The sequence below is a fragment of the Oxyura jamaicensis genome, chromosome 3 (genome assembly GCF_011077185.1).
Source record: "Oxyura jamaicensis isolate SHBP4307 breed ruddy duck chromosome 3, BPBGC_Ojam_1.0, whole genome shotgun sequence".
In the NCBI taxonomy this organism is placed as follows: domain Eukaryota; kingdom Metazoa; phylum Chordata; class Aves; order Anseriformes; family Anatidae; genus Oxyura; species Oxyura jamaicensis.
The window spans coordinates 97065322-97083746 of record NC_048895.1 but is presented as its reverse complement, the minus strand read 5'-3'; the positions used below and the strand labels follow the sequence as shown (position 1 = coordinate 97083746).

The 18425-nt window shown below is 42.1% G+C and overlaps 1 protein-coding gene across 3 annotated transcripts; it reads left to right on the top strand.

Moving 5' to 3' along the window:
- Window positions 1-9789: 9789 nt before the first annotated feature.
- Window positions 9790-16882, top strand: CLN8 (CLN8 transmembrane ER and ERGIC protein). Of its 3 annotated transcripts, none has more exons than XM_035321583.1 (4): window positions 9867-10051; window positions 10791-10875; window positions 11237-11932; window positions 12357-16882. In XM_035321583.1, exons 3-4 carry the CDS (start codon window positions 11390-11392, stop codon window positions 12669-12671), a joined length of 858 nt encoding a protein of 285 aa, XP_035177474.1. In that variant the 5' UTR covers window positions 9867-10051; window positions 10791-10875; window positions 11237-11389; the 3' UTR covers window positions 12672-16882. The 3 variants fall into 3 exon arrangements, with proteins under 3 accessions (XP_035177475.1, XP_035177474.1, XP_035177473.1); XM_035321582.1 differs by having other exon boundaries at window positions 10791-10903; XM_035321584.1 differs by lacking the exon at window positions 12357-16882 and having other exon boundaries at window positions 9790-10051; window positions 11237-11359.
- Window positions 16883-18425: the final 1543 nt, after the last annotated feature.

Below are 18425 nucleotides of genomic sequence, written 5' to 3'. Positions count from 1 at the left end.
ACACTACAGACACTACTACTACGACACTATAGACACTAGACTATATTCTAATTTGCCTTATGCTCTCTTTCCAAATACCTAAGCCTTCCAAAATGAAAGGATGCAACAGGCAGTAACAAACATCCATGTCAGATATCCTGTGTGCGCCTAGTAAATAGATAAAGCATTGAGCTGTAGCATCATCATTTTTGAAGAAAGGAGGGTGTGCATGTAACTGTAGCACTGCTTAGCCTTCAGACCACTAAGAACTGGTCCTTCCATTGCCTGCCAGTCACCAGTGGGGCTATGCTGCAGCCCCATCCTTTGAATGGAACAAAATACACATAAATTAATAGATTGCAGCCTCATTCCACAAAGAATTAGTCATGTTTTTCAATGTAAGGAATCCCAACAAAATCTTTAAAAGTTGAGTGAGAACTTTTCTAAGAACTAGGCTTGAAAAGCCTCTTAATGCTTCTGAGTAGCCATCACTAATCACCAGATCAAGATGTTCTGAAAAGCAAAGGAAATTTGTTTCTTGATATTTTTCTGCCACACATTTCTCTCATACTTCCTTAATATATTACTCCCATCTGTCTTGTATGGTCCTCAACAACTTGCAGAATGAGGTGCTCCTGTGGCTGGTTCTGCTTTTGGGGCTAACTGTGAAGACTGGTGGACCTGCAGCCAAACAGAATGGAGAACTACTGTTTCATGGTGCAACCTTTCATTTCATAGGGTGCTAGTTTGGAGTTCTTTTCTGCTGTATTTTTCATGTATCTTTTAAGAACATATTTACTTTGAATGAAACTGGCCAATTGGTTGAAAATGTACTATGAAAATCTCCTGTGGCCTTACGCACAAAGGGTAAGATTGTATAAAATTTCATTTCCCTTAAATTTTATCATCTTTGTGTTTTTTTTTTTTTTTTTTTTTTCCCTTTAAATCTCCTTAAAATATTCTAAAGGCTACTATAATGAGTTATATCTGTAAACTGTCATGACTTATTTCAGTGGGGTTTTGATTAAGTTTGCAAGAAATAGGAGAGAATAATTTGGCAGAACGTTCTCTACCACATTTCTCTTCCTTTTCTTCTCACTCTTGAAATATATTAATTCCTCTCTGTGGTTAAGACACTCGTAAACAGAAGGCCTAGAATTTTACCCTTCACATTAAACTGTCTGAAGAACCTTCTGTAGTATGCAAGAGTCTAGCAAAACCCTGTGAAGGCCAGTTCACATTTTACTGAAAGTGAAAGTTCAGGAAGGATGAAATACAAAGAAATGCAAAAAGCCCATACAGGGCCTGACCATGGGCTGATATAAATCATTTCAGTGGTCATGTGCTGCATGATGCCCACTGTTTCTGTACACCACAGAACTGCTGTAGTACATATAGCGGACCATGATGAAAACTCTAGGATCATTCAACCCTGATAGATTTGTGGCAGAGATCAAATGCTCGACTCTTGACTGCTGCATATGAATCTAGCTTTGGAGAGAAAGGAGGCATTAAGAAGGTTGTTCATCATCGGAGGCTTAGATAAATCACAAACTGTATGAACAATTAAAAGAGACACAATTACTGCTGTTTGGGTTAGTATAATTTATTTTTAGGAATACCTGAAGTACATAGTTAGAATCTTCTTATTCTAAATAAATTTAAATATATTGCATATAAAAGGATCTCCATCTTTTGCAAGTCAAGAATAACCTGCCATGAAAGAAGCTCATTCTCCCCTGCTGTTTCAAACACCTCTTATGTTTCTCACAACCATATCTAGCAATCTCTAATTTTAATAAACTTCCTTTTTCTTTTCATTTGTTCTCCATTTTTTGAAATTAATTGTTGCTTTGCCGAATTGGATATCTGCCTCATTCTCAAGGATATCAGCTTTATACTCTTGTCATTATTGCACAGTACTGCAAATTGCGAAATGCCTGAGTGTCTCCAACTGGATGAAGTTGAAAATAGGAAAACAACTCATCACCTTACAAACTCCTTATCACTAATGGACTGTTTATTCAAAGAAGTCACCTAAGCTATTGGGAACCTAGTCCATGTGGTGGATTTGCTGGCATTTTCCTGAAATCCCCAAGAGTAAACTTATTAGATTGGTGACTGAGGCCACAGAAATGTTTGTGGTTTCCACCCATCATTACCAAGGTTTAATTGTAAAGCCCTTGACTTCATCTCAGATAGTTTCCATAGAACTGTTTGAAGCTGTCTACAGACACAACTAAAGGATGGTCTGGGGTAGTAATGTGGAATCAGATCCTTGGCAGAGACCCACATCTAAGCCAGCCACTGACTGCTCTGTTTCTAACTTGGCAAACATTATTTTGCCTCCTGGTGAAGCCCATAGTTTCTATTCAAGTGAGACTATCTGGAGCAAAACAAAACTCCAAAAGGATAAGCATATAGTCCATTAGGCAGACACAGGATTTTCTTTTGATTCCTGAAGAGGCAATGGAGGTACCTGCGTGAGAAATGGGGAAGAAGGGCTAGAGATTCTGGATAAACCTGAAGCACCAGTTAGATCACACTTCATGACCACAGCTGTGAAGCAAGAACCTAACTACTAATGCAGAATAACTTGTTCCTGTTAACATTGTGAAGACATGTGGATTTGTGAGGGAGGAATAAAAAGGTTCAACTGGAAACCGAAGCTTATATCATCACATCATGCTAGTTACCTGAAGCCAACCAGAAGCAACCAAGGAACTTGCATCCTGGACTGGACACAGTCAGTATTATTCTTATTTATTATTTCTATGGGAAGCGGTTATAGTGTCATGAGTGATGCTGGGCACTAGCAGGTGAAAATCTTCAGGGAGGAGCATAAATCTTCACGGAGGTACTGACTGGCCAGGGCTGTCCCTCTCAGAGCTGGGGAGAAGAGAGAGAAAAAATTACATGATGAAATATATGTAAGTAACGATTTAAAAGACATGTTTATGATAAATAGAACATAAAGAGAAGCTTGCAAAATACAGAAAAAGAAAATTTTGGAGTGAGGTGTGAACTTAAGGAGACAAAGAAGAGGTGAAGCAGCAGCACCTTAGGTATTGCAGATTAGATGCAGGACTAAAGGGAGAGAAGCTGAGATTTAGAGAAACTCTCAAGAGAAATGGTTGGGCCAAGCAGAAGAGAGCTTGAGAGTGTCTTATCAAAATGGAAATAAATGGGGATTAGAAGAAAAAGGGGTAGGATATCTCACCTTGAAAGGAAGTAAAAGAATGAGAAGGGAGGAAAGGCTGAAAGAATAATTGCCCAAAGGTTGTACTTGGTGAAGTTCAATTAAGCAGTGGACAGGGAATGGCCAGACGTCACAGGGTCAGCAGGGGCAGGGTAAACATCCTACTCACCTAGTAGAGTGCTACTTAACAGTGGTTGTATACATCCATCATTTTCATAACGTGTTTATAGGAAAAACAGAAATGGGTGATAATCTTGAAAGGGATTGTGCCAAGAATCTCCAGTTCTTCTACATTGTCAGAGTTATCTGGAAAGATGTAAGCAGGCTGAAGCAGCCTGTTTGTTTGCTGCTATTTTACCTACAATTGTTAGTTCCAAATCTGGATGCTCAGTAGATCTGAATTTTTAAAAATTTTGAGACTATCAAGTGCTTCATAAAGACAACTATTATCACTATTTGTTCTGGAGCATAAGGAGTTAAAGTTGATTAACTCATTTAAAAATGACTGTAAGTAAAATAGAAAAAGAGTGTGCAGAAACTCCTGCTGATCTACAGGTACTGAAGAAAGCAAACTAGCGTGGGCAGATGAATATGTTACGCAACATAAAGACTTTCTGAATCTTTTGCACACATGAAAGTCTTGTAATACAGGTTTTCTGGAAGAAGTTGAGTATGGTTCCTATTAGCTAAGAGGCAAAATGCCTTAAACAAGCACATTCAAAGTGCTCCTTGGAGTAACTGTAGTTTGCATGTAGGAATACTGCATAAGTACTTGTTGGACAAGAATCAGGAGAACTTTGAGCGTATGTGTAAAATATTAACAAAGTGAGATTACACATTTGGTATTGCCACAGAGTTCCTTCAGGCAGGGTGTATGTGGTACAGCTGCCACAGATTTGAATGTACACAACAGTTTAGCAAGTGGTAAAAGAACAAATTTCGGTTTTAAAAAAAGAATTCAAGAAGCATGCCACTGAAAATGTATGATTATGTGACAGGTCAGCAGAAGTTGTTTGTGTACATACATACCTGTGTCTGCAAATAGGCAGCCTTTTTCTTCAGGAAGAGAGGGCTAAAACCTTTCGAAAAGTCAATGGGGTCTTGACTTTTCAAGTAGTAGTAGACTTTTAATCTGCTATTGGGAAGATTGCCAACTCATGTTTTATTTATACTGATAGGACTTAGTTCTACATATAGTACCACTGACTACAGCTTTTTGGTATCCTGGAATTTAAAACTAAGAGAACCTAAGGCAATAACCTTCAAATGCTACTCAGAGAGATTGTTTTTCCCCTCTCTGTTCATTCATTAATTCCATTTTCTCAGGAAGCCAGAGTTGAGATTTTTAGACATCACCAAAAACAGTATAGGTATGAAGAAAAAGAGATGTTGTCCGGGACTCATCTATACTGATCAATAGCACAGCTCTTGAGTGATGCCCCAGAAAGACTGGCCAATTTTGAAACATTTCATTCATATTCATGCTGCAGGCTTAAATATGACTGTCAGAAAGCACAAGTCACGTTGAGACTGCAACACAGATAGGAAAGTCTTCACCACAGATGTAATACCAAATTTTCCGATCCTCATCAGCCAAGTTTTTGTGGTTCTCCTGAAAGCGTGGTCTCATTTGAACCACGTGTGAAACATGAACAAGGGATTAAAGGTCCCATCTGTTACTTAGTCTAGCCACAATGATATTTCTGCACTATTTTTGATTGGTCACCACCTAAAATATGCTGCACGGCATTTCTGCAGCAGGGCATATATGACTTTTTTACCCAGTGTTCCTTTAAAGGGTTAATGGTTATTAAAAAAATAATATAAGGCTCTGGCCATCACTGGTGATGTTCCAGTGGGAACTTAAGGTAGGGCTGCAGGGTTCCCTACAGTGGGATCCATAGGGAGCTTTGTCACGGTCCCAGTTCCTGTCTCGTATTTGTCAGGTGTACCTCCAGTCAGAAGAAAGCCTTGTAGCATTGGCTGTATGGTGGGCTCAACAAGAAGCATGAAGAATGCCATCAACAGTTGTGGCAATATGATGGAGGTCACTGGCAAGCTATCAAATGATCAGAGACCCACCTCATCAGGCAGGATTCCTTCTAATATATATTCCTCATATATTAGAAGGATATTAAAAACATGGTGAGAAGCTTTTTGTATGAGCAGATAATGACAGAACCAGGGAGAATTACTTTAAACTAAAAGAGGGGAGATTTAGATTAGATGTTAGGAGGAAATGCTTCACTCAGAGGGTGGTGAGGCACTGGAACAGGTTGCCCAGAGAGGTTGTGGATGCCCCAGTGAGGGTACTAGTCTGCCTCTGGGAGCACAAGGACTTGGAAAAGGACATGGAACTGTGCACTCTGATTTTCAGAATGAAGAAGATAAAAGTGATAAAACTAAAGACATTGTTAGCCACCATCGGCTATCAGTATATTAGTAAATACAACAGAGGAGATACTGATTCTTTACTGATTCTTTACTATATTTAAGTATTATTAAATACTGCATGCAGTATTTAATTATTAGTATGCTGGCTGGAAGAAGTCTGGCCTGTGGCAACTGGTACTTCTCTAGACAGGTCCTGGTTTGGGGCATTGGTCCCATTTTGAGCAGGAGTCTGATCAAAATGACCTTCAGAAGTCAGAATTTCTATGGATGTTTTGGGTGACAGCTCATGCCGAAGTCATATTCAATGGGCAGTTTGGATGAAGCTGCCCTATTTCAAAGTAACAGGCAGGCCCCACGTGGACCTTGACCTTCTTTATTTAGTAGTATAGATGTAGCCACTGAGGCAACAAAACATGAGTATTGTGCAAGAAATACTGTTCAGTTCTTGACAGCAGGCAAGCACTACCCCCACCATTATAAAGAGGCTCTTAGCTACAATGGGGAGATCATCCAGAGCGTATGCGCAGGGTTCCCTGCCTGGAGGAGCTCTTTGCTCCTCCAGCAGTGGCATTCAAAAGATGCCAAGAAAGTTGCCCAAAACCAAGACAGTGCAGACAATCAGGAAACTGAACTTTGAACAGGGCATGGTGTAGGATCCAGCTTGATTGCCTCTAAATGGGAGGACTGAACATGACATAAAATGAAAGATGATACTCATTACAGGAAGAACTATTTTGAAATACTTGAAGTGATCATAATTACCATAATGAGACAGCTATTAAAAAGTTGTCACTAAGTAGGGTTGTAGTATCAGTAGATTGAGAAAGTAATGCTAAACTATTACATCATGGCTAACGCTGGTAGCTCTTAAAAAATAGATTTTGCTTGAGAATAGCAAGAAAGGCAGCACAGAAGAAAAAAAAAACTGTATCTGTGACCTTATTTTTACAGTATGATCACAGCAACTTACATGTACATAAAACTCAAATCTCCTGCCTCAACATGTTACAATTTAAAAGAATTCCTGAAAGAAAATGATAAGAAAAATAAAATTAGGGGAAGCCAGAACAACAGCCCGCACTGTGACAGCTCCAGCAACCCACCTCGTTGACCAAGGAAGGCAAGCAGATGTAATCTTTCTGGATTTCAGCAAAGCTTTTGGTACTGTCTCTCACAATATCCTTCTGGACAAAATGTCCAGCATACAGCTAGACAAGTGCATAATATAACAGATGAACAATTGGCTGATGGGCCGGGCTCAAAGGGTTGTAGTAAATGGGGTAACATCAGTCTGGCAGCCAGTCACTAGAGGGGTTCCCCAGGGATCATTTTTGGAGCCAGTCCTCTTCAATGTTTTTATAAATGATCTGGACACAGGAGTCAAACACACACTCGGTAAAGTGTGCAGACGACACTAAATTAGGAGGAGCTGTTGACTGTCTTGAGGGTAGAAAAGCCTTGCAGAGAGATCTTGACAGACTAGAGGGCCAGGCAATCACCAGCCACATGAAATTTAGCATGAACAAATGCAGGATTCTGTTCCTGTGATGGGGCAACCTTGACTATACATACAGACTGGGGAATGAGAGGCTTGAGAGCATCCCTACAGAAAGGGATCTGGGGGTCTGGTTGACAGCTTGTTGAATATGAGTCAATAGTGTGCCCTGGCAGCCAGAAGAGCCTACTGTACCCTGGGGTGCATCAGGCATGGCATTGCTAGTCATCCTTTTTTATGTTACCCAGGACAGGACTGGTATCTGTAGGGGAACAGAGGTAATTAAATGGATATCCACCACCAGCTAGAAAGCACTTCCCAAGTGACAGCTCCCCCAGATCTGCTTAGCATCCTTCAGGCTCTATGGCCCTTTTTCCCCATCCGGGTAACTCTGACAGTATCATGGATCTATAGAGTCAAAGAAGTTTGGGAAGGGACCTTGAAGATCACCCAATTCCAACTCCCCTGCCATGGGCAGGGATGCCACATGCTAGATCAGGTTGCGCAGGGCCTCGTCCAACCTGGCCTTGAACACCTCCAGGGATGGGGAAACCACAGCTTCTCTGAGCAACTTGTTCCAGTGCCTCACCACCCTCTGAGTGAAGCATTTCCTCATAACATCTAACCTAAATTTCCCCTCTTTTAGTTTTAAAACCATTCCCTCTTGTCCCCTCATTGTCTGTCCAAGCAAAAAGTTGCCATCCATCTTTTTTATAAGCCCCATTTAAGTATCAACAAGCTGCCGTAAGGTCACTCCAGAGTTTTCTCTTCTCCAGACTGAACGCCCCCAGCTCTCTCAGCCTTTCTTCATAGGAGCGATGCTCCAGCCCTGTGATTGACTTTGTAGCCCTCCTCTGGACCCGCTGTAACAGATCCTCATCTTTCTTCTGCTGGGGGCCCCAGACCTGGATGCAGTACCCCAGGTGGGGACACAAAGCTTTGCAACAAATTTGCTCCTCCTATTGTGCAAAGACGAATCCTTCTACCTACAAGAGCAACTTGCCAATGCATGTCATTACGATCTCTGTCATTTGATCATGAGTGTGCTCTCTGTATGAAATAACTATTTTAGCTGAAATCTCTTGGCTTACTGCTGAGTCTGGGCCTCTTGGGCAGGGATGAGGTTGCTTGTAGTGACGTGGCAGGAATGCTCCAACACGTGACTCACCAAATGACACATAAATAGTGTCTGGGTGTGTGGGCAAGGCTTCCCGAGGCTTCTGCCAAAGCCTGGTGTCCCTTGGGGCTGTCTGTAGAGGAGCTCAGAGAAGGCCTACCGGCAGCTTGCACCCAGCATGTAGGAGGCAGTAGATTTTGTTTCTGGATTTTTCATATGAACAACCGAGGATGGCTGCTCATGTCTAAACTGCTGAGGTGGCACATAAACAGATTTAACTTTTCAGAAAGCTCGGGGAATCCATCAGGGACAGAGTTATCACACTGGCAATTACAAACACATGGACAAAAAGCCCTCCTCCCCAGATATCCCTCTACTTTGGCAGGACCCAGTTTTCCACCACTACTGACAGTGCTTGCCTCTCAGGCTGGAAGCTGAGCACCAGTCAGACCTTGAGGACTTTTATTTCCCAGATGTGGTCTTTCACCACAAGCAGGCCCAGCTTAGCGTTTCAGCTGTTCTAGACCAATTCTCCATGTAAGGGAAATTGTGGCTTGATTTTCATCTTTCAGTGGAATCGTGGTCAGACATGGGCCTGAGCTTCCCCTTGGCAAAGCCTTCAGCCAGCTCAGTGACTTGTGTAGAATCATAGAAACATTAAGGTTGGAAAAGACCTTCAAGATCATCTGGTCTAGCCATCACCAATGCCACCCAGTAAACCATATCCCTAAGAACCAGGTCCAACCATTCCTTGAACGCCCCCAGGGACGGTGACTCCACCACTTCCCTGGGCAACCTGTTCCAATGCCTGACTGCTCTTTCTGAGAAGAAATGTCTCCTCATTTCTAAACTAAACCTCCCCTGGTGCAACTTGAGGCCATTCCTTCTAGTCACTATCACTGGTTATCTGTGAGAAGAGGCCGATCCCCAGCTCCCCACACCTTTTTTTCAGGTATTTGCAGAGAGCAATAAGGTCTCCCCTGAGCCTCCTCTTCTCCAGACCAAACAACCCCAGTGCCCTCAGCCGCTCCTCATAGGTCTTGTGTTCCAAACTAAAACCCAGACACAGCTTTGCACCACCGCTGAGGAAACCTCCCTGCATAGTTTCCCTGGGCCCTCCTGTGTTGCCCTCAGAACCGGGCAGCCTGAGTCACGGGGATGACAAGAACTTTTTTCACAAGTATGGAAAGAATCATGTAGCAGCACTCTGTGACATCCCTTTTACAATTTGCTGTCTTTAATGGAATTGGATAATTACAGGTAAGGGTACTCGTTGTGGCATCGGTGCTACTTTTTTTTTTTTTTTTTTTTTTTTTAACAACAGGCATCTAGTAAATACGATTAACTTTTCGGTGGCATTGAGGAGTCTGTTTCAGTGGGGGGGGAATGTAAACAAGGCTGTTTTCAAACTGTAGGGGAAAAAAAATAAAACAATAAATAATAATAATAATAATAAAAACAGTCCTCCTCATGGATTTCCTCTGAGGAAAAGCGTGAGGGTGGCTCCTGGAGCCCTTTCTGTGTCAAGACATCTTGGGGCCCGGCAGACTACGAGGCGGGCTGGTCCGTCCCCCCCCCTCCGGCTCGCAGTGGTACGGCCGGGCCCTACCCGCGCGGCGCAGCACGGTATGGTTCGTACCACCGCGCGGGCACGCGGGGGGGGGAGGAGGAGGAGGAAGAGGAGGAGGAGGAGGAGGGCGGTGTTGGCGCCTGCGCGCTGGGTGCATGGCGCCGGCGGAGCCGAGCGGGGTGGTGGCAGAGCCGGGCCGGGGGGCGTCTCGCCGGCCGCAGGCGGCCCTGGAGCCGGGAACGGCCGGGCCGCCATCTGGGGCAGCGCTACCGGCGAGGAGCGGCGGGTGCGAGCGAGGTGCGTGCTTCGGGGCCGCCCCTGAGCTCTTAGGGGCGAGGGGAGGGGGTTTGGGGTCGGTGCCGCCGGGCGCTGCCCTGCCCGTGTGGGGCCGAGGGGCTCGGGGTCCCTCAGGGGCCGCATGGGGACGGGGGAGCTCCGGGGGGAGGTGGGGGGGGGCAGGTCCCTGCAGCGCCCAACACCCGTCCCGGCCCGTGGTGGGGGCGTTTTGTAGGGTGAGCTGAGGGGGGTGCAGCTCTCTGGGGTCTCTGAGCCCTGAAACCTAGCTCCTGCCACGCTGGGGTCTGCGGGTGGTGGCGGGGCTGGTGGTCGTGCTGGTGTCATCTAAATTATAACTGAACATGAAGTGGCACTCACGTATTTCCCTGTTACCCCCTCCCCACAAGTCCATGATCGTCACCTACAGTGTGTTCAGGAAGTTTCAGCTAACTTGAGGTGCCTACTGCTGGGCTGTTCAGTTAATTATGGTAATGCTGCTAATAATACATGTTAACGTTGCTTGTCTGCATTCCATGCTCTTCTCACATTTTTGGAATAGATTTTCTGTTGGAAAGTTGTTTAATCTTTGGAAGCTGATTGCTAAGCCTTGTTTTGAGACATGATCCCGAAAACCCTTTTCTTTGTAAGTGGTGTTACCCCATGTGAGTTATCCCATGTGTTAACCATGTGACTTATCCCATGTGTTATCCCATGTGACTTATTTCATGTACAGGGATAACTTCATATTTTTATGTCCCAGGTGTGTATGTGAGATTCTGAATCGCGCCCAAAACTGTACAAAGTTGTGGAAAATCAGGGAAAAGCAGAGGAGCAGAAGAATAATGGTTAGTGACACCATGTTGCTGTTGAAATGTGAGTTTCGTGAGTAAGAAAACAGGATTTGCTTCTTGTTTTCTCTTCCTCTTTCTTGCCTTCCTTCTTTGCCCTCCTCTTCTTCTGCTTCAGTGAGTTACTTTGTACTAGTAGAAATTTTCCAGGCCAGTTGTTAATCTTAAAAAAAAAAAAAAAAAAAAGATCTTCATTTATTTACTTGTCTTTGGGATGACCGTGCCTAATGGCAACTTACTGCAATAAATAAATAAATAAAGTCTTACAGCAATAAAAGTGAGTTCTATGTAGTTCAGGAGCTGTGTATACATATGATGTTCTAGTAAGACTCACTTTATTCTTTTCTTCTTCTTCCAGATGGAAAAAGAAGAGTTCATGGTTTCTGGTTTTGCATATTAGCAGAGGCTGAATAGGCATAAAGGAGACAATAGTGTGGGTGAGAAGTGTCCAGCCCCCTGCAAGACTTTGATCTATCACAAGAAAAAAAAAAAAAAAAAAAAAAAAAAAGACATGAATCCCACAGATGATGATCCAGTGTTTGGGACCATTTTTGACTGGGACTACCTCTTATGGGAAGTTCGTTTGACATTTTTAGCTGCTGGTTTTTTAATCTACCTGGGAGTATTTCTTCTGTCCCACTGGTTGTCTTCCTGGATAAGTACCACTTATCGTGCGTTGCATGCAAAGGAGAAGGTGTTTTGGAATATGGCAGTCACACGTGGTGTATTTGGACTTCAGAGCTGTGTTTCTGGCCTATGGGCTTTGCTCATAGATCCCGTTTTTCATGCAGACAAAGTGTATTCACAGCAAAAGTGGAGCTGGTTTAACTGTTTAATAGCTGCTGGATTTTTCTTGCTTGAAAATGTAGCTGTTCATGTGTCCAACATTGTTTTTAGAACATTTGATGTGTTCTTGGTAGTTCATCACCTACTTGCTTTTGGTGGCTTGGCTGGTCTAGTAATCAATGTAGAATCTGGACATTATCTACCTTTGATGGGAATGTTGCTGGAGATGAGCACTCCCTCAACGTGCATTTCCTGGATGCTTCTAAAGGTAAGAACTTGATAATTCCCAAATTATCTTCCTAAGAGTTTCTGTGCATCTCACTTCTCCATAAATAATCTGTGTGGTTTGCCTAGGTAACTTTGCAGCAAGGCTGTTCATTTAACTGACATCCATGTTCTTGTGATACCTGTTTCTGTCACGATCATGTTTCTGTAGTCCTCCAAATAGATTTCTGTGTGATGGTGTCTGCGTTTGGATAGTGGGATGGTTTAGAGCTGGGGTTTAGGATGATGTATATGTGAAAAAATACCATAGCTCTATGTGACAAAACACCGTATCTCTACGTGAAAAAATGCCTGGGGTGTGTGTGTATGCAAAAGCTGGGTGTTTGCATTAGTTCTAGGGATTCTTTGCTTCCTTATCTTGAAATAACAATCTCACTTCTGCATGCTTTCTGTTCTTGTTTTTCTAGGCTGGCTGTGCAAATACCTTTTTCTGGAAGGCCAACCAGTGGGTGATGATCCACCTGTTCCACTGCCGCATGATTCTTACTTACCACATGTGGTGGGTGCTTATTTTCAACTGGAATTCTGTGATAAAAAATCTGGGACTCCTTCATTTTATTGTTTCATTCTCTGGATTATTTGCTGTCACAGTAATACTTAACCCATACTGGACATACAAAAAAACTCAGCAGCTCCTCAGCCCAACTGACTGGAACTTTGAAAGTAAAGCGACAGAAAATGGAAAAATAAATGGTGACACACATCAAAAGAAGAAGATATAACACTGAAACATCTGTTTCCTAGTATGATATTAGCATACAGCAGAAAAATACACTGCAAAGGAATCTGCCCATGAAGTACAAGCTTTTGCAAGAAGCTCATTAAGGAAGTCATTCCTTGCTGTTAGTATTCTGTAAGCATAAGAAGTATTTAAAATCATTGTCTGTATTTCATATATACGCAAGATCTTCAACATCTTAGTGAAGAATTACGCCAGCTGTTTTGTCAGGGTGGACAATATTTCATGATTTAGCAATTGGTATTTCATGATTTAGCAATGACATGCTCTCTAATGGTATCTTTTGTCCTAATGCTTCTAAGTGGCTTTGTAGTTAATTTGTCTGCTGATCTCAGCTTGAATCAAGTTTAGCTTGATTCCCGTTTCACCTGTGAAGGACATACTGATACTGAAAATCACGTTAAGAAGTTTATTAAGATCAACTGTGGCCCAAATGAGGTATGTGTGGGTATCTGGTTCCTGTGTGCTACTAAAGTGTTCCCGGTGGTTGAATTGGTCATGTGGCAGGATGTCGTCGTGGCTGGATTTGTTTTTTTTTAAGTGCACAGGATGAAAAGGAAGAGGGGGTTGAGTGTTTGCTGTCAGAGTTGTAGTTTCCAGATTGCCTTTTGTATGGGAGTTCATATCCACCACAAATGTATGTAGTAAGGAGTGGGAGTGTCAGTGTCAGTTCGTTATGCTGGTGGTCGAGCTAGGTAATCATTGTGGTCCTCTCTGGACTTGAGATACAAGAGCCAATGACAAAACCTTTGGCTGTTTAATCCTTTAAAAAAATGCTGGTTGACTGGTGAGATTATCTTCTTTGTGGGTCCCAAATGAGTAGTTGTGCAATTAGTTCCACTAGTACTCCTGTTGTAGTTCCTCATATTTTTGGAAAGCCTCTTAGTTATAGAGGATTTTAAAATCTGAGGTGGCTCCTCTTTGGAGGAAAGCCCATACCACCTCTTTTAGAAGTTCTGTTGTTCTTTTAGCATTTTTATTTTTAGTATTTTTATTTTACTTTGAAGAACACTCAAAGTGAGACTAACAGTCCTTTGCACTTTATCTACCACATCTCGAAATCTGTCCTTGGCCTAGGGAACAGAGCTGATTTTTAGATTGGGGTTTATCAAATTGCGGTGGTTATTCTCCCGCTGATACCGCTCGGTCCTGGATATAATTTTGGACAGCCGATCAGGGTATGGAGATCACGGTAGAGGAGAGTGACACCTAGTGGCAGGAGAGTGACATACGTTTAATACTGTTGCACTGAGCTATTGAGATAAAAAAGACTGTCTTTTGAAACTTGGTCTTCTGCTGTGACGTGGCTGCTGCACAGGTTTATTTTCCAAAGTAATATGACTGGACAAGCCCAGGCTGTAAAGAATTTAGGTTGAGGCTTTGTCTGCTGATCCATGGTGGAGCATATTGTTTTAAATTAAGGTGGAGGAGCACTTTTTGGTGTAAACAAGCCTATTTAATTAATTTTGGCAGAAATGTCTTGGATTTTGTCAGGGTGAGGGCAGGGAAACTAGTGTTCAGGTTGCTGTGTTCCCTAATTGACTTTGCATGAGCACAGAATTGAAGATCTGCTCTCAAAGAGGTAGTATGGGGAATCTTTCTCTGTTACATCACAAATTTATATCCAGATATTGACAGTGATGAAGTGGTGAACATCTGAAATTGCTTGTTCAAAACTAAGCTGAGAGGATCATCATAATTTTACATAGCAACCAAAGCAATTATCTTGCTGATATTCAGTACAGAAAATGTAAATTTTGTGCTATCTTCATATTTCTAAGCAGGCCAGAATGAGGTCATAGTGTTTTGGCAGTATGACCTGCCTGGATGTCATGCTATAGGAAAAAAGAGTTCTCTGCAGCTAGAAATTGTGTACTTCTGAGGGGCTACATGAGAAAGAGTAATAATGAAAATGCTTTAGGAGAAAGAAGAGGAATGAATTCCTCAGAAAGAGAACTGAATCACAGGGTGGCTGAGGTTGGCAGGACCTCTGGAGGCATCTGCTCCAACCCTTGCTCAAGCAGGGCCACCCAGAGCAGGCTGCCCAGGACCATGTCCAGGCAGCTTTTGAAGATCTCCAAGGAGGAGACTCCACAACCTCTCTCCATGCCCATGTCCTTCTTGTACTGGGGAGCCCAAAACTGGAGCCAGCACTCCAGGTACATCTCTCCAGTGCTGAATGGTCACCTTCCAGCCTGCTGGCAGCACGCTGCCTAATGCAGCCAAGAATGCCATCACCCTTCTATGCAGCAAGGGCACACTGCCGGCTCATGTTCAACTTGGTGTCCACCAGGGTTCCCAGGTCCTTTTCTGCAAAGCTGCTTTCCAGCTGGGCAGTCCCCAGCAAACGTGATCCAAATGCATATTGTGCAGAATACGAGTGTGGGGAAGGGGAATGCTAAGTCACTAGACACCAAGGTGATGGTGCACTCTTTGTAGCTCAGAATTTAAAGGTTTGAATTCAGTAAAGCATGGTAATTACTAAAAATCCTAGCTACGGAAGTGTGAAGAATCCTAATAGAAAATTACCATCACAAAAAAGGAAGTTTGGGCTAAGTGCTCAGTTTTTTACAGTGGCTGGCTAAAGGAAGTGAAATTTTTATGTGCTAAAATAAAACTGTATGGAAGTTTGGGATTAGTGAATTTGGGGCTGAAAAATAAGGTTAGGTGTGGTCAAGGCAGACAGGTGGATAGTTAAGGCAGTGACACCAGGCTTCTAATGCTTAGTATTTGTATTATTAATTGATGTGTTAATTTTTAATTTAAGTGGACTTTAAATCTTACATTAAAAGTATTGTTATCAGAATAGGGCAATCTTTTAATACATATCTTTGTGTGAGTTTTTTCCATGTAATGACCACCTTATAGTACATCTGTAAAACCTTTTGCATGTCTTACTATGTAATGAATAATACCGAAGAGCACCCACTAACCTGCTACACGTGCTAGAACAGGAGAGCTATGCAATAATACAAATGGCAGCATTCACTTTACACTTCTGTTGGTTTGAGGGGTGAAGGGATTTTATAGTCCAGCTAGAAATACAACACGTCATAGAAATACAGACAACCTTCCTTCTCCATCTTGAAGGGCAGCAGGTGGAGTTATCAGTTCTGTTACACAGAGCCTCTTCTTTTTTTTTCCTGCTGGAATGTTTTCTTCACTTCCTTGTTCTTCTTTGGCTGCTCCCTTCAGAAGAATATTTTCTGGTGTATGACTGTGGGTGACTGTCTTACTGCTCTGAAGAAAAGGACTGGAAAAACAAAAACTTTGAAGGTTCTGTTTTTTAATTACTCTTATAATCATTTCAACCCAAAAATGAGTTACAGTTTGTTTATAAATTTTGTTATTATGAAATTAATCCCAGTCCTTTTCAGGCCTCTTTTGTAAGGCCTCATCTGCAGTCTGATTTAGAAAAAATTCACTGTCACCTTCAGTGGGAACAGGATCAGGTCACAGGGGGTGCCACTGCCATGATTTGGAAACTTTTGGCATAATTTTTTGGGGTGAATTTTCTGCTTGCCAAGGTGACTGTTAGACACTTCATCCTGCTTTCTTTTTGGGCAGGCTTATCCAAGGAGTGCTGTTTGTGTCACCTTTCTGGGTGAAGTTTTTTTTTTTTTTTTTTTTTTAAATAACCTGTGTTTTGGTGTGTGGTGTTTTTAATTGTTGGTTGTTGTTGTTGTTTGGTTGGTTGTTTTGGGGGTGTTTCTGTTGTTTTTAAAAATAAAACAGAATAATGTCTTACCTAAGGCGCCCTGGCCAGATATCTGGTTCTAGCTGTTTCCATACAGCCTTCCTGAATCAGTTTTTCCTCCATTTGTGTCTTACATCCTATGTTTTTTTCCAAAACGTGTTACATTGACTCTTACCTGGTCATGATCCCGCAGCAGTCAGGGTACCACAGCGACGTTTTTGGCTAACAGTTTCCAGCACTTTCTGTTGGTCTCTTCTTCTGTTAAATACCTAAGTCCAAATTTTCAGGTTTTTGCCTTTTTTTTTCCTGATAACGCTGTTTAAATATTGGTGTTGTACAGTTATGAAAGACACCCTTCTTAACCTCAGGGAGATTCCCACTTAAAGTGAATTTAGAAATGTTAATGAATTAATAAATTTAAGTCTGTTCCTTGTACAATGCAATGTTTGTTGAATGCGTCTTTACACTGAGTGCATAAATAAAATTATTTTATTGAACGTTGTCTACCGTGAGTTTTTTACTGTTGAAAAAAATGCCTCAATTATTTTTACTTGCTGTCTGTAGCTGATACAGTCTGCAATATATGTATTTAAAGATGACTTATTTTGAAATAGTCTCCCAAACTTGATAAGGGTAATGTCGTACCCCTGGCAATAGCTCTAAAGCCTTGTAAACTAATGTCTTTTCACCATCAACATTTAACATTAGCATGTTTGGGTTAAAACTGTAGAAGCTGCCCTGTGTATGTGGGTATGTACTAAAAATGGCTAAAAAGTATCACTTGGAAACTCTTGTTTGTGTATTTGAAGCATGTGATAGTTTTTTGACTTAGGAGGTACCAATCTAGACACTCCCATTTGGTGCCACGTGATGCTTCACAGTTCAGCATCACTTCTTTTTTTTTTTTTTTTTTTTTAAAAAAAAAAAAAAAGTTTAATTTCTGAGTAGCAAAATGCAGTTAACTGTAAAATACAGTTATAAACACTGAATATGCACATCTTGAGTGGTGCTCTGCATGGACTTAATTCCTGATGCTTTTTAGCATTAATGAGCTAAAGGAAAATATCACCAGTACTGGCATTTCAGCTATTCTTATAAGAATGCACTGTACAAGCAACTGGCTGGCATAATTTTGGTAGCTGCCTCTGCAGAGAAGTCTCCCAAGATTCATTGAGGCAGAAGCAGAGATGTTCATGTGCAAAGCTCCACTGGATGTGGAATGTGTGTGGGCACAGACTGGGGTGAGGAGAACAATGCTTGTATGAATAAAGTCCTTCCTTGTAAACAATCTGTGAAAGGAACATGTTGCTAATATTTTGCTATTCAGATGTTCTCAATTAATAAATATATTTTACTTTGTAGCTCTTGCCATATTCCCAGAAATGTCTTAGCGCACAGTTATGCTGACAGTGTTACTCAGCAGTCGCAATCTTTTGATCCTGTGTCGTGGCACTGGTATTTAAGTTGATAATTTGGAACAAAAAAATAAGCGAAAGTCTTTAATTAAGAAAGTTATGCCTGTTGCTTTAGTTGTCAGCCCCCAGATGAGTTTGCAATGTTGGAAGAGACATTGCAGGCTCTGATCTGATCGACTAATTAGTGTGTTCTGCTAGTGGTGGTGTCACAGAAACAAGCTTTCTTGCAGCAGCACATTGTGCCTTCCTGTTTTCCCTGAGCAAAACAATGCTGAGTGAGGTAGATGACAAAGATAATAATGCAGCAAACATGTACAAGAACAGCAACGTTCAAGAGGGCAGAGACGAGCTTAATTTGAAAGGAGTGGGAGATGCTCACATGTGCACAAAGAAGAAATGAAGCAAATGGGCTGTGCAGTCACCTGCTGCCCTGTCTGTGCGTGTTCGGGTGAGTCAGCCAGGGTCACTTCTGGGTCCTTCAGGGCATGACCTGAGCAGAGGGAGCGGAAGTTTAGTGCTAGATTCATCTGATATAGTATGCATTACTTCTGGTCTGGAATGTTTATTTCCTCATGTGATCCTCTTTCTAGCTTCCCCTGCTGATTTGAATGCTCACTTCACATTA